We start from the raw sequence: 13482 nt of genomic DNA, 5'->3' as shown, positions 1-13482 counted from the left end.
TTGTTTCAACGAGACCACTCTAATCAGGCACACCACAAATTACAACTCTTAAATGGACAAGCCTTTTTACAGGCTCATTCTCTTTTAGCTTGCCTCTTTACACTACAGAATGATGTCACACGGATACTGGATGGTATTGCTCAGTATGGCTTTGCTTTAGGGTCTAGAGAAAGAGAAAAATTCAAAACTTCTTGCTTGCATGGGATCCAAACCTTTTCACTTTACATTCTCATCCTTTCTTTTGACTTCTAGACACCACCAAATCCTCCCTTCCAGGCAGAGCTACCTTAAGAATCTAACATCAGCCTTGTCTGTTTTTTGATGAAGCTTCTGAACAATTGCCAACCCCTGCATACGCTGAGGTACACAGTCCTGTCCAGCAGAGAACCAAAGGCCGTAGGAACCAGAAGACATCTGTAAGGTAGCCCAACCTGCCAGGCTCCTCTGGACAAAGGGGAGGATATTCTGCCTGGGAATAACAAAGGCCTGCTAAGGATTATTCACAGCAAGTTTCTCTTCAGTTCATACGACAGTTTAGGCAGCACAGAATCTCAGACTGTTTTGGAGACCAGTTTATGTCTGGTTCATAGGATGGCCATAAGCTGGCTTCAAAAGGACTCTTGTCTTAGAGCCCAATATATCTTAAAAGTTTTAACCGTTATCAAATGTAAAGACCTGGTGAGTGGGTTTTTTTTTTTAATTTTCTGTTGTGGTTTTGCTTGTTGGAGTTTCTTTGTGTGTTTTTGTTTGTCAATTCAGTAAGCAAAAGAACGTTTTTGTCTTTGGTGTTAAACCTTGGAAGCATGAATGAAATACCTGCTGCTTCTTTGGCTGTAATTTACAAGAACAACAAAAAAAAACAGCCCAGCAAAGCAAGGGAAATTCACTGTTCTAAAATACATGCAGTTAGAACAGCCACTAGACATCACAACCAGGACTTTAATAATATGGAAACACCTAGTTCAGTGGTGTCCATTACAAATCATTTGCATTATATAAAAATATGACTCCAATTACAGCAACTGGACAACAGTCCTTCAAACTTATCAAGTTTCCATCTTACTCATATTGCAGGAACTGGGAGGAGCTTGTCCATTTAAGGAAAAATCCAGAAATCACCTTAAGAGTTGCAGCTAAGCATCTCAAGCCTTAGCGAAATGTCCACTGTGGTAACTAGAAGCAGGAATTCAACATTATCATCCTTCTATTCTTGCTCACGTGGCCATGAAAAAAACAGCAGGTTCTGTTACATTAGCATCCACAATTAAAATTTTATAACCCCATAAAACACCAGTTAAGTTTTGTATGAGCTGCGGAAAAATGCAAATTCAAAGGGTCACTAAATTTATTACCTACAAATTCAATGTCTTAATATAAATATTCTGTTTGTACACCATTAAAATGTCCTTCTTATGGTCTGATTCTTGTTTAGAGAATACTCTGATAAAATCTCAGCAGTATGCCGATTTAGGCCATTAAAGCTATAGAAAGAGAATCTACCCAATAAATGATGCAAATTTAACAGGTATTTTAGATAAACATCATTAGCTTAGTTATCACCTAAACCAAAAAGACTCCTCAAACACACCAACTGTGTAGTTAGGAAAGACATTTGCTTTACAAAGTCTAATGCTGCCAACTTGTGAAAAGTTTAGCAAATCGACAGGGTATTTGGAAGCATCCAAGTGTCTAATGAAGTTAGAATACTGTGAAACATTAGGACTGGGGGAAGCTTCTGTAAACAAGTACAGAAGTAGTCTTCATTTAAATTACAAAACATTCACCTCCTTAAAAAGCTTTAAAATTGACCCAGTCAACAACAGCGCCCTGGGAAATCTAGCAGTACAAAGGGTCTCTGTAAGCAAGAGAAGGTCATATATTGTGATCTCACCACAATAAAATGTACTTGGTGTCAGGAACAAGGAGCAAATTTGGGGAGATGACAATCACGATACCTTCATTTGATTTGAACCACTGCACTTTTTTGGGCAGCATAGAATAAAACTATTTTCTTTGCTGCTCAGAAAACACTTAAAATATACTAATGCTTCATTTTCTGCATTTTGTTGCTAAGCAGACCCTCCCTTGTCCCCAGCTCATTTTACTTGGTTTAAAGAGCTATAGTACCTGCTGCTTTCAGCAGGTAGAAGAAAACTTCAGTGCCATCTTATTAATTGGCTCTGTTGACATTTTAACTCCAAATCCGGATGCTACAATTAAAAGCAAATTTAACATTGTGTAAAGAAAGCATCAGATGAAGGTCATAAGCCTGTAAAAGGCTCGTATTCCACAGGTTGCCTCTGTAGAACAGGCAACCTCACACTACAGAATCTGATCTGAAAATTTATCCCAACAGTAACACCAGAAGGAAAGAGGCTTCTGTATCTTGCACACTTTGGGTTTCATATCAGGCACTTGAACTGTTGGACAGATGCCATTCTGAACCAAGTAAGTGAACATAGGGTTAAAATCATCTTTAGTCTAGGTCTAATAATGAAGTATCAGCAGCAAAGTGGAGGCAGGGAGTGAGCAGTCCATCTGTGCTGAGACTTGTTTATGGTTTCTAAAATGCCCAAGAAGACAGCAGCAGTAACTGTTCCATAGTGTCTGTTTTCCTTGTGAGTTGTGTTGCTGATAGGAGGCTTTTCTGTGTCTTGAACTAAGAAGGCATTGAGGTACCCTGTGCCTAATTCCCTGGATCCAACAGGTCCATGCTAGAGCCAAACATTGCCACCAGCTGCTCCTCATAATGTGTTATATTCCTCTTCATAATGTCCATGCAAGGTCCAAGCAACCTCTCAAATGCTTGCACGTCCATGACTGCAAAGGAACAGAAGTGAAAACAAGATTGTTTGTCAGAAAGGACACATCAATCTATTTTTTGAACTCAGAACACAGACCCCCCACTCCAACCCATTCAGGTTCAATGGAAGCCAAAGAAACAGAAATCACATTTTCCCTCTGTAATGTTACTTGGAGAAACAAGATTAATGAAATGTACACCTAACCTCAATGATAAATACAGAAGCCAAATGCACACCATACAGATACTAAAAGACGACCTGAAAGCTGTATGTGACAACAAGCTGTAGACAAGAAGCTGATGCTACTTACCCCTTCAAAAGAGTATAGGCTACACAAGCAGAAAAAACAGAATCTGCAGGAAGGAAGCAGCAGTGCTTCTCACAATTCAAAGTGGAGATCCGCTCCAGCCCCTGCCCTTAGCTTCTCATGTCTAACCACGTTACTGAAAGGCTGCTAGGTTTCAAATAGCTGCTCACTCAAGCACAGTTCACAAAAAGAGCAAAGACCAGAAAAGGGTAACTAGAAACACAGAACATCTGCTTACCTAAACACTTGACTTCCCCAACAGCATAGGCAGAGGCTGCTCTGGGTTTGTTGGTAACAAGTGCAAGTTCTCCAAAATACTGCCCTCTGTGACACCGGGCAATTTCCACTTCTTGGTTAGCTTCTTTACTCGTCATAGTCTGTTAAACAGTACATTTTCATTATTTGCATACAGTTCTGTCTTTGTATGAGGCTGCAGTTAATCCCATATATCTTACAGATGTGCAACAGCTCATTGGTTTAGGCCTTTTAAACTAGCAAAACCTACGCCATGCTCTGTACTAGTAGAGCACCCGAACACCATGTTCAATTGAAAGTTTGATAAAAATGTGTATGCCAGCCCCTAAGTTTTGAGATTGGTAGATATTTACTTTTACAGCTTTGGGAACCACCATTACGTTGCCTAACAGGTTTTATCACGCACAACATGTCGCTCCCCATGGGTGCTTCAGACTGTACAGAGATGCAATTTCTAGTATGTCACTAGAGATAACAGATCACACATTTTCCAAGTTGCAGTTTTCTATAATCCTAGAAGAAAAGTTTCATCTCCACTCTTAAGGCTAAGGAGAGTGTATCGGGTTAGTCTGCAGAGGAGCAAATACAAGCAAAAGACTTCCCAAAATTTAGTAAAGTGACTTCTGGCCACTTCAGAACAGGCATGGGGATTTACAACCTACATCACATGAGTGAGCATGATAAATATCATAAAATAATATCTTAAAACCAGTGAGGATAGGTTTTTTCATACCACTTGTATTAATTGATCAAATCAGGGATGGACCTAATGCCTAATCACCCAATTTGAACTCACCTTGCTTTTAATCAAGATTTTTACTTCACCAGATTCTACAATGTAAAAACAATCTGCTTTATCACCCTGTGAAGAGGAAAGAAAACCCAAGTTATTTTTACTGTACAAGTATATATTTAATTTAAGGATCTAACAAGGGAATGGGACCAGCTCAGCAAACATCTGAAACAATGTGAGGAAAGAGATAAATCTGATGTTAAGTCAAGTGGGCAAGAAAACTATGAATGTAATGGGAAGGATGGAGAGAAATGATTATGACCTGAATATAAAACATCTGCTCTTGCCATCTATCACAGCTTGAACTAACACGCTCAGCACGCTACTGAAAGAGTACATATTTTTCTGAAAGAATGAAAACAAACTGAGTGGGAGATGTCCTCATAACACTGGCAGGCACTAATAATTTTCAAGTGCTTCAAAGCATACGGCCCTCAACAGAAGGATCAAATTCCAGAAAAATAATCAAAATGTAAAATTATCCATGAGAGAAAAGGGGTTCACGGTATTGATGCAACTGCTGTAATGTAAGAGCTGTCACATCTTTCCCAAGGAAAAATTTCATCAGGTTTAGCAGTGTATTACCACCACCCAGACCTATCTAGACTACTAATCCTCCTTTTAAGGGCAATTACATCCTTGTCCTTAATTCAGTTATTACAAAAGATTAAATCCAAGTGCATAATTGGATCACTGATTGTGTGAGTTCTCAGTTTTGAGACTGATTTATAAGCTTTCATTTTGCTGAGAGTTCAGTTTTCTCAGGGTCTTAAGCAACAAGATTTTCAAGTCACAATGGTAGCTTTGGAGATAAGTAATTTGGCAGTATTTGCTTATCAGTAAACTAAGTTCTCCTGCGTTCAAAGTTATCTGACATTCAAGGTAATTAACATTAACTATTCAAGACATTATCATGGAGTTGTTCTGTCTATAAAACAAAATTATGGTTACAATCAAATGCCTGCAATTTCAGGTAAGCCAAGGAGTTTTTTTGCATTAGCTTCTGCTTGAACTAGAGCGCTTTTGCAACAAACAAAGCAACCTCAAGCTAAAAATAATGCAAAATTCCAGTGTTCCATCAGCAATAGTGTTCAAAAGAAGGTCTGTGTCACGGCCAAAAAATCCTACAGCTTTAGCTTGAGTTTGTCCAACCTCATGTTCCACCACTCTGGTCTTGATCTCTTACAACAGACAAAACGTACACCAACAACCAAAGGCTGGCAACTGAAGTTAGACTAGTCCACTGTTGAAATACTCTTTTTAAGACCATCAGGGAAAAAAGCAGTTTCAATTAACCCTGATAGTTTCTTAGTATAGTTAACTAAAAGTTGAGTCCAACTCATTAAAATTTTCCCAATTAACTTCATTTAGTTTCATCCAAACCATACTCCTGTTGAGTTGTTTGGCTTTGTTGTTTAGTCAGGCCTAGGAATAAGAAATGCCTTTACTACATGCTTGTGACTCGTTTAATCTGTTCATAAGGGCCTATGAAATGTCTGGCTGAAGGCTTTCATGGAAAATCACACAGACAGACGTTTAATTTCAGTTTAAAGCATGCTCCTCTCAAAACCTTGCAAAGACCATTTGAAAAAAAAAACTAAACAGATGAAAGAAGAAAAACCCAGAAGCTAAAGTAATAGAATAGGTGGTTAAATAAATTCAAAATATGAGAAAAGTAAGTGATGCCCAGTTGATCCCAGTAATAGGATTCCTTAAGTCAACTCCAGGAAAAAAAAGAAGCAGAGAAAGGAGAACAATAAAGAGAAATTTACACTTAAAGTACCTGAGAAATGATACGTTCTCCATCTTGATAGACTTTCTCCCCTATAACATCCACTATCTTCATTCGCTCTGATGCCTGGAACAACAACAAAAGTTAAACTAATCATGTATTATAGAACACTTCTGGTAAAACTTGTAGCCCTGAAAAGGCATTCACTAAATATACAAACATGCAGTACCTGAGTACTGAAAAATACAACTACTATAATGACATGGCCATACTGCACCACAGCATTCAAGACTACCGTAATCAACAGGGAAAGAAAATTATCTCGTGTCTTTTCTTACCCTCAAAGTTAACAAATAACTGATTTGGCTGGTTTCCCTCCCTCTAAGATTCAATTGAAATTTGAAGAAGACTACTCAGAAAAATGTCAAACTTCTTAAGAACAAATTTCAATAAGAACACCAGCAAAACATTTTCAAAACATTTTAGTCATCATATAGTTGAATATGTGTAGGGTATGTGTGTCCCAGAACTCGTTTCTAGAGTGAAGGGAGAAAGGGGCTATGAAAAGGGATTTCAGCTCTAAATTGTGAGCAGGCACTGCAACAGGACACCCAGCAGCAAGGGCAGGAGGTACTAATCTGACCTGCAATGAAACACATCCTAGTGTTCACAAACAAGAAGGGAAAAAAAACAGTTAAATTTATCTCCAGTGTTTCCCACACCACAAAACAATTTTATTACTTCAGAGCACTGTAAAAAACGTGTTAGGTAAGGAAGAAAATCCTACAGTTAAAATTAATACTTCAACAGATGATTCAGTTGTAATCCATTCATTCCACAAATGCACCTCAAATCTAGCCCATGTTTGAGAAATTTAATTCTGATCCACACATGATTCAACTGCAGTGTGTCATGCAAAAAGCCACCCAGTGTTAATGAGTTATTTTTCTATATGTTTAAATATTTATGACTCATTTTTGTGCTCAAAAAAATTCAGTCTGATGGAACTAGCGTAAGCCAGGCACTGGGGGAGAAGGTGTTTTGTGATTTACCCCTTCCACAGCTACCAGTTTATGTCCAAAATAATATATATTAAAGGTTGCTATTTACTTCTAATGATACTCGGCAATTTTGTAATCTTCTCCAAATGGATTAAAAGCTCTTCTCAAACACCAAACATTAATGCTGAAAAAAATCCTTATGATGAGAAAACAAAGAAAAGCCAAGTATAGTGTAATGCAAAGATAGACTCATGCTAGTGTTCAAAGCAGTTTGGTATGGCTCCAAAAGCCCTCTGAAGATGCAGGCTGAATCAACGGCTTAGAAGTGGCAGTTTATACATTGCTCCTAAAGTCACGCTGAAAACACATCAACATTATGTATGCTCGCTTTGCCTGGTCATTTTGTTCCCAGGTAGCAATATTTGCCTCTAGCCTATTCTTCTTAACCTTCTGAATATCAGTTAAGGTTAAAGCAAAACCTACTATGTCCCACAGCTTTGTCTCAATTTTAAAACGATTTCACAGCTGATAAAGTATATCCCAGTGATTGTATCATTCCTTCAACACCACACCCTCAAAGGGAACAACAGACCTGAGTTCAGGTTTTCACTTCAATATCTGTCCTCTGACACATTTATAGTCGGATTTTGTTTTGTGGTGTTTTGGTTTTTTTTCCAAATCTCTACACAGACTGAGATAAAAATCAGCAAATTGCCTGCTGTGAACAAAGCGTACAAAAAAATATTGTACAACTTCAAAAATGAAAATTAAGTTGTACAGTAAACATGATACCAAAGCAGATCTTAAAACTTTGTTCTAAACAAAACCAACACAGATTTCTGATCTAGCGGAAACACTGACTGCAGAGCTAATGATAATGCAAGAATTTTATGCAGATGTCTCCAAGAGGCTTTACCTCCAAGGATTTAAGAAGGGGCACAGACTCAATAAATAATTCGTATGTCTTCCTCTTCTTTGCATTGTTTTTCAGTATAATTCTCCTGAATGTCACTCGATCCTGTAAGAAACAGCACAGAGAAATACATTATTCCTCTTGACTAAAATGCTCTGTTTAAAGAGCTGACAAACATGAACTAGTATTTGCAACAAACATCGTGTTTGAGGAGCCAGCTGTTAAAAGGATACCATATTCATCACAATGGTGACAGCACCAGCTCTTGTGAGAGTACTTTTTGCAGTAATAAACTGAAAACCAGGGAGCTATAACACCTGCTCCTTCTCAGAGAAGCATTTAAGAATTCCTTTTTCTGTCTACCTTGTACTGTTTTTCAGGGTTGAGTTTCTGGTATGTGTTTGGTTAGTTGTTAATCTCTCTTCCATGCTTTCACATATAATGAAGAAGTTGTGCTCTTCTTGCTGAAGCCATTCAAAACCAGAATTGCAACACTTATTTGTGAAGGCAACTGCAAGATTAAGTCTGAATCATATTCTTCTCGAGTCACAGATTTCAAAAGCAAGCCGGAGATTTATACTGCTCTCAAATATGTAAGGAACAGAGCACCAAACGGCAAGAGGCTTCATTCACTCCTCCACCTTTTAGGATCCAAGAGGCAGCTTTTTTCAGTGATTCCTTCCTAACTGCCAGCTGACCACGTGTACCATAAGCACCTTCCTGATGGAAAAATTGTTTGGTTTGTTTTTGAAGCCCAAATATGGGGTAAGATTCCCACCCACTGCCTGCCAGCCCTCCTGCGCTGATGTCTTCCCTGGGCAGCAGCCAGCCGTGCGGGCTCCGTGGCCACAGGGCGGCACTACGTGCCCGTGTGAAAGCAAGCGTGCCCGTTCACCCACAGCTCCTGCCTCAGTACCTGCCAGGGCAGACATATTTAAGAGTTTGTGGTCAGAAATCATCATGAAATGCTTTCTATTTCCAGATGGAAAAGGCAGGGCTCAACGGCTGGCAAATGGCAACAAGAAAGTCCACAAGAGCTGGAACTAAACAGCACGTCCAGGCTAAGCAGAAGGACACCTGCCCACCAAGTAATTTTCTTAGTGTTTACACTGCAATCACGCCCATCATCCCTGTTAGGATCAGCACTGAATTATGAACAGAGGGAGAGTGGCAGAGTTTACCTTACACAACAGGAGGCCGTAAGTCTAAAAATGGAGAAGAAAAAGGCAGACGGGAAAGGAGAAGTATGCTTGGATTTCATTTTCTGAAAACATCAACTGCTACCTTAGCATAGACATTTTGAGGTTAAGAAGGATTTTCAGTTGAAGAGAGCAGTTTTATGGGATGCATGCTGCAAATACTTGAAGCAATGATAATACAGGTGAATATAAAGGTTGGATACAGTGAAATATAAAGATTGAAGGATGTGAAAGATGAAAGGAAGATGGTATTGTTGTTATCCAAAGGAGAACAAGAGATAATAAAGCATGAGGGACTCTTACTCTTATTTTTGAAAGAAATTATTCAGGGATAGAAGTCTCTTCAAATGTACATGCTTGGAGAAGCAGAAAGGTGCAGAAACAGTCAGGGGAATTGCAAAAGCATAAAAAAATCAGAATTCATTTGTTTGACAATATCAGTGAGGAAGGAGAAGCAGCAGGATTTGAACACAAAAGGCACAGCAGTGAAGGAAGCTTGTGTGGCCCCCCAGCACACTCAGTAGCAAAGGGTGAGGATGTTTCTCTGCCCTAAAAGAGACCCACATATGATTACTGCTTTGTGCCTGAGCCTTCCAGGCTTTTGTTGGTCTAAGTCTGCAATGCAGCAGGAGTAATCCACATTTCCTAAATGACAGATAACCGATGAGCCTTAGCAGTGGCTTCTGCATACTAATAAAAATATAATGTTTAAATTACATCAGATACAAAATAGTAAAATAAAACATGGCAATGACTGAATAACTGGAAGAAATAACAGAAGTTTTAGGCAGGAAAATGCAGCCTCAGTTAATAAAATTTTCAGAGGACAGATGACTAGCAAGAGATCCCCCTTCAACTATACCTTGCCAATTAAGTGAATGTATCACAGAAAACAAACACAAAATTAACCATATTTGTGCAGTTCTTTTTGAAGGCAAACCAGAACAAAGAACTATCTTTTTTTCTTCCTTCTATGAATGAGCTCAGTTTGTAGTAGCTGCTTTGTTCTGTCTCGTTTAAGAAATTAGATTCTGACATTACTCTCTGGTTGATTTCCCAAAATCTGTTCTTTCAGCTCACAAAGAAAAGGGAAATCAGAAGTCAGATCTCTCAGCAAGAGCTGAGATTGCGCAAGCGTGCAGTGTGTAGCAGCCTATCAGTCCTGTAATCAAGGTCACAACACACAGTCAGGCCCCAGCGCTGGTTGCTGAGGAGCCCAGTGCACACAGAAAGCGTACAGCACTTCTGGTTTCAAATGCTTCATTGAATGCACAATCGGCTTATTATGTGAGCCCTCAGAGATGAGTAAGAGAGCACTGTGAAAATAACCCTATCCAAATAGTACAGAGAAAAGAACTAAAAAAGGAGACTAATGTCTACAGCTTCACATTCAACACCGCTGAGCGAGAGACAAAGCAACACCATCACTTAGCTGGGTATCTCATAGGTCATGCTGACCCGACAACCTCTTCCAGGGTAATACAAAGGGACCAAAAATATCGTGACAGTTTATTTTGAAGGAAAACAAATCCTTGTGCAGTTTTCCTAGCTCTTCAAGTTACTAACATCCTCAAGGAGATACCTAACAATTTCCCATTCCCCTTAAAGCAGACAAAATGGTAGGAAGGTGAGCTGAAAATAAATAATGTTATTTAGATAGTATTCCCTTCCCATAAAATACATGCATTAATGCCTCCACTGTCCTCTGCAGGATGAAAACAGCACCAGGGGTTTTTTTGCCCACTAACAAAAGCCACAATTACAGCAAATAAAAACTAATAAAGGGACAGATAAAACTAGTGATACAGTTTTTACAGACAAGTTGTTCTAGAAAGTTCGCCAAAAAGATTTACACAATGGATTTCTTATGCTAGGAGGTCCAATCACAGATCACGATAAAATAGATATAAGGACAAGGAGCCATACCAAAAGAAGCACTGGATGCAGTGAGTTAATGTCTAAAATATTAAGTATATGAGAGTAATTTCCTTTCCTTACCAGTCCCCAAAGCGCTCCTTCTGTTGTGGCAACAATAGTGGCAGCTCTAGGAGTGTTGTACATCAATGCCAGTTCCCCAAAACTGCCGTGATTATCATAGCGGCCCACACAGCGTGACTGGTTGTCTTTTGCCACAATAATATCATACAATCCCCTGGAAAACAATGGAATAGATGCTTTTTATTACACAATATTCCAGAAAAATCAGAAAAACAGCTTTTTCCTGTTAAACAAATAGTTCTTTTATTGCTAGGTGAGATGGAACATGCTTTATAGAGCCTTTCATTTGCCTGATACGAAGCTGCTTCTATCTACGTTGCTTTCACAATAATTCTCTCAAAGCCTTTCTCTCCTGATAGGTCTGGTCAGGACCCACTTGATTTCCTCTGCATGGTATAATATTTTGAAACTGCTATTGCAGGTATTCTGGCCAGGGTGATAGGTAGTTCCATTGTCTTTAACAGTACTTTTTCACAGCACGCGTGTTACCCAGTGAGGCCTCTTTGGAGCTACTTGGATCCATCTTTACCTGTTTTCTCAGTGAGAGCATTGCTGTCGTACATTATTTGCATCCAACAAACAATTAAAATACATTAAAGTGAGGAAGCTTTGCACAGCGAATTGAAGCTCTACTGTACTAGTCTTTGAGGCCCAGAGAAAAGTTTGGCTACTGGATCAATAGTAAATGGGTCAGATTCAGACATGTCAGAAGATCCAAGAAATTTAGTTTCTCTTTGTCACCCAGAAAACTAAAGGAGGAAGGCAGGTACGTGAGGACTGCGTGACATCCTTACCAGGCACTTTTTACACTCTACTGCTTACTAACACTTAGGAGACAGAGAAAGAAACCAACAGCATGCTAGCAGTAAACTTAATAACGATTAGTGATGACAGAAAGTTTCACTAATCCTTGTAATGTCCAAAATCTATTTTATGATTCTGTGAGAGGTACCAAACGCCACTATCTTCAGAGGGTTTTTTGATCTAGAAGAGCCATCCTTGGGCACCTTAAGCAAATGCAACAACTTCTTCCCATCCCTTAACCTGAAGGTCACTTACTAGTGCCATTTATTTCACAATAAGTACAGCCATGTAACCTTCAGCCGAGCATTCAGCTGTCTGTGGCCCAAGGACTAAATTGATGAGGCCCTACTGGGTAACCTTGGCTTAGCTTTATTGAGAAAATTGTTGCTGAGCTGTAAGACAACCCATGAGCTAAAGCCCTGCAAGATAAGAAGAATAAAAACACAGACCAAAGTGTAACTGTTGAGATGGTAATCATTAGGAGCTCAAGGACTCAAAAGAAAAATACTGACCTGAAAAAATATAAAACCCCACGGAAAAAAAAAAAAAAAAGGGAGAAAAGCAGAAGAGGGCAACTCAGCAAGATTGAGGATCAGTCCATTCCAGGAGGCAACAGAGGCCAACGCTTCCCCCCCTGACTGCTCTATCAGCAGAGACTCATCAGGTGCCTCCTCAGCAGTGATAAGCACACTAGTATTTAGCCATGCAACACACATTTGTCCTGGCTCTCCTTTCCTTGCAGTAGGCACTACACAGCTCCCGAATCCTCAAGTTGCATCTGTCCTGCCTGCTGTCCATCTGCACATGGTAAAAGACGGATAAAAGCGATCAGGTGAGGAAGTATTACAACCACAAGACTTTGGAAAAAATGGCCTGTGCCAGAAAGCCTGTTTTTCTATGCAGACAAGAACCTGAAGAATTACATCTGCAACACAAAGTCACTCTTCATTAAGACGGGAACTAATCCTCAGGGATATTTAGGCATTAATGACTTATCTTAAAGTAACAAGACATGCCTTGAAAGAGCCAGAGTCCCCTGAATTAGCACTTGCAGGCAAGTGGAAATATTGTAGTGTTCCATAAGTATCTTGCTATTCTTTTGCATGAAAAAATGAGGAGTTAGGGGGTGGAGGAGGACTGGAAGAAAACTGGAAAGGGAGAGAGCAGGACAGAAAATTTATAATGGTAGAATTCTTCCTAATAACTGAATAGCCAACATAAGAGTTGCAGCTGAATTGGTGTTTACAGCGAAGGCTGGTATGCTCTATTGCTAGACAAGGCCAACTTTAATTTCCCTCACTATGTAGCCTTTCTGCCACAGACTCTTGGCAACTATTTATGTTACTGGTGTCTTACACCTTGAGAGTAAAACAAAGCGAAAACTTAAAAACCTGAAGACTTCCAATCCAACTATCTCTCGATAGAAAATAATGTTGTGGAATAGCGTTTCATCTGTAGAACCAAGACCATAAAAACATTTAGCTGTATATCAAAAAGGAATTCCGTTTAACTTCTTTACTTTAGCTTAGAAGTCATAGCAAGAAGAGCTTTTTTGTAACCAACAGGTTAAGAGCCTTACACAGAAACAAATTAAAACAGGCTGAAGGCATCTCACATTTTCTGAGAGGCTCCCAAAGAGAGTTTAAATTTCCTCAAGATTAGGAACCACTGCTTTG

General features: G+C 39.3%; 1 protein-coding gene across 1 annotated transcript in view; it reads right to left on the bottom strand.

Annotated features, from left to right (window-relative positions):
* Positions 1–13482, bottom strand: part of PRKAR2A (protein kinase cAMP-dependent type II regulatory subunit alpha) — a 62375-nt gene continuing 48893 nt past the window's right edge. Inside the window, exons 6-11 of the mRNA XM_054077036.1 lie at positions 11003–11156; positions 7809–7910; positions 5943–6017; positions 4163–4228; positions 3350–3488; positions 1–2820 (exon numbers count right to left, since the gene is read on the bottom strand). Of these exons, the coding sequence (XP_053933011.1) occupies positions 2687–2820; positions 3350–3488; positions 4163–4228; positions 5943–6017; positions 7809–7910; positions 11003–11156 (670 nt within the window). The 3' untranslated portion in view covers positions 1–2686. The remainder of the gene's footprint in view (positions 2821–3349; positions 3489–4162; positions 4229–5942; positions 6018–7808; positions 7911–11002; positions 11157–13482) is intronic.

The sequence above is a fragment of the Cuculus canorus genome, chromosome 11 (assembly GCF_017976375.1).
Source record: "Cuculus canorus isolate bCucCan1 chromosome 11, bCucCan1.pri, whole genome shotgun sequence".
Lineage (NCBI taxonomy): Eukaryota > Metazoa > Chordata > Aves > Cuculiformes > Cuculidae > Cuculus > Cuculus canorus.
The sequence above is the reverse complement of the archived record's forward strand: the minus strand, read 5'-3'. Positions and strand labels throughout refer to the sequence as shown.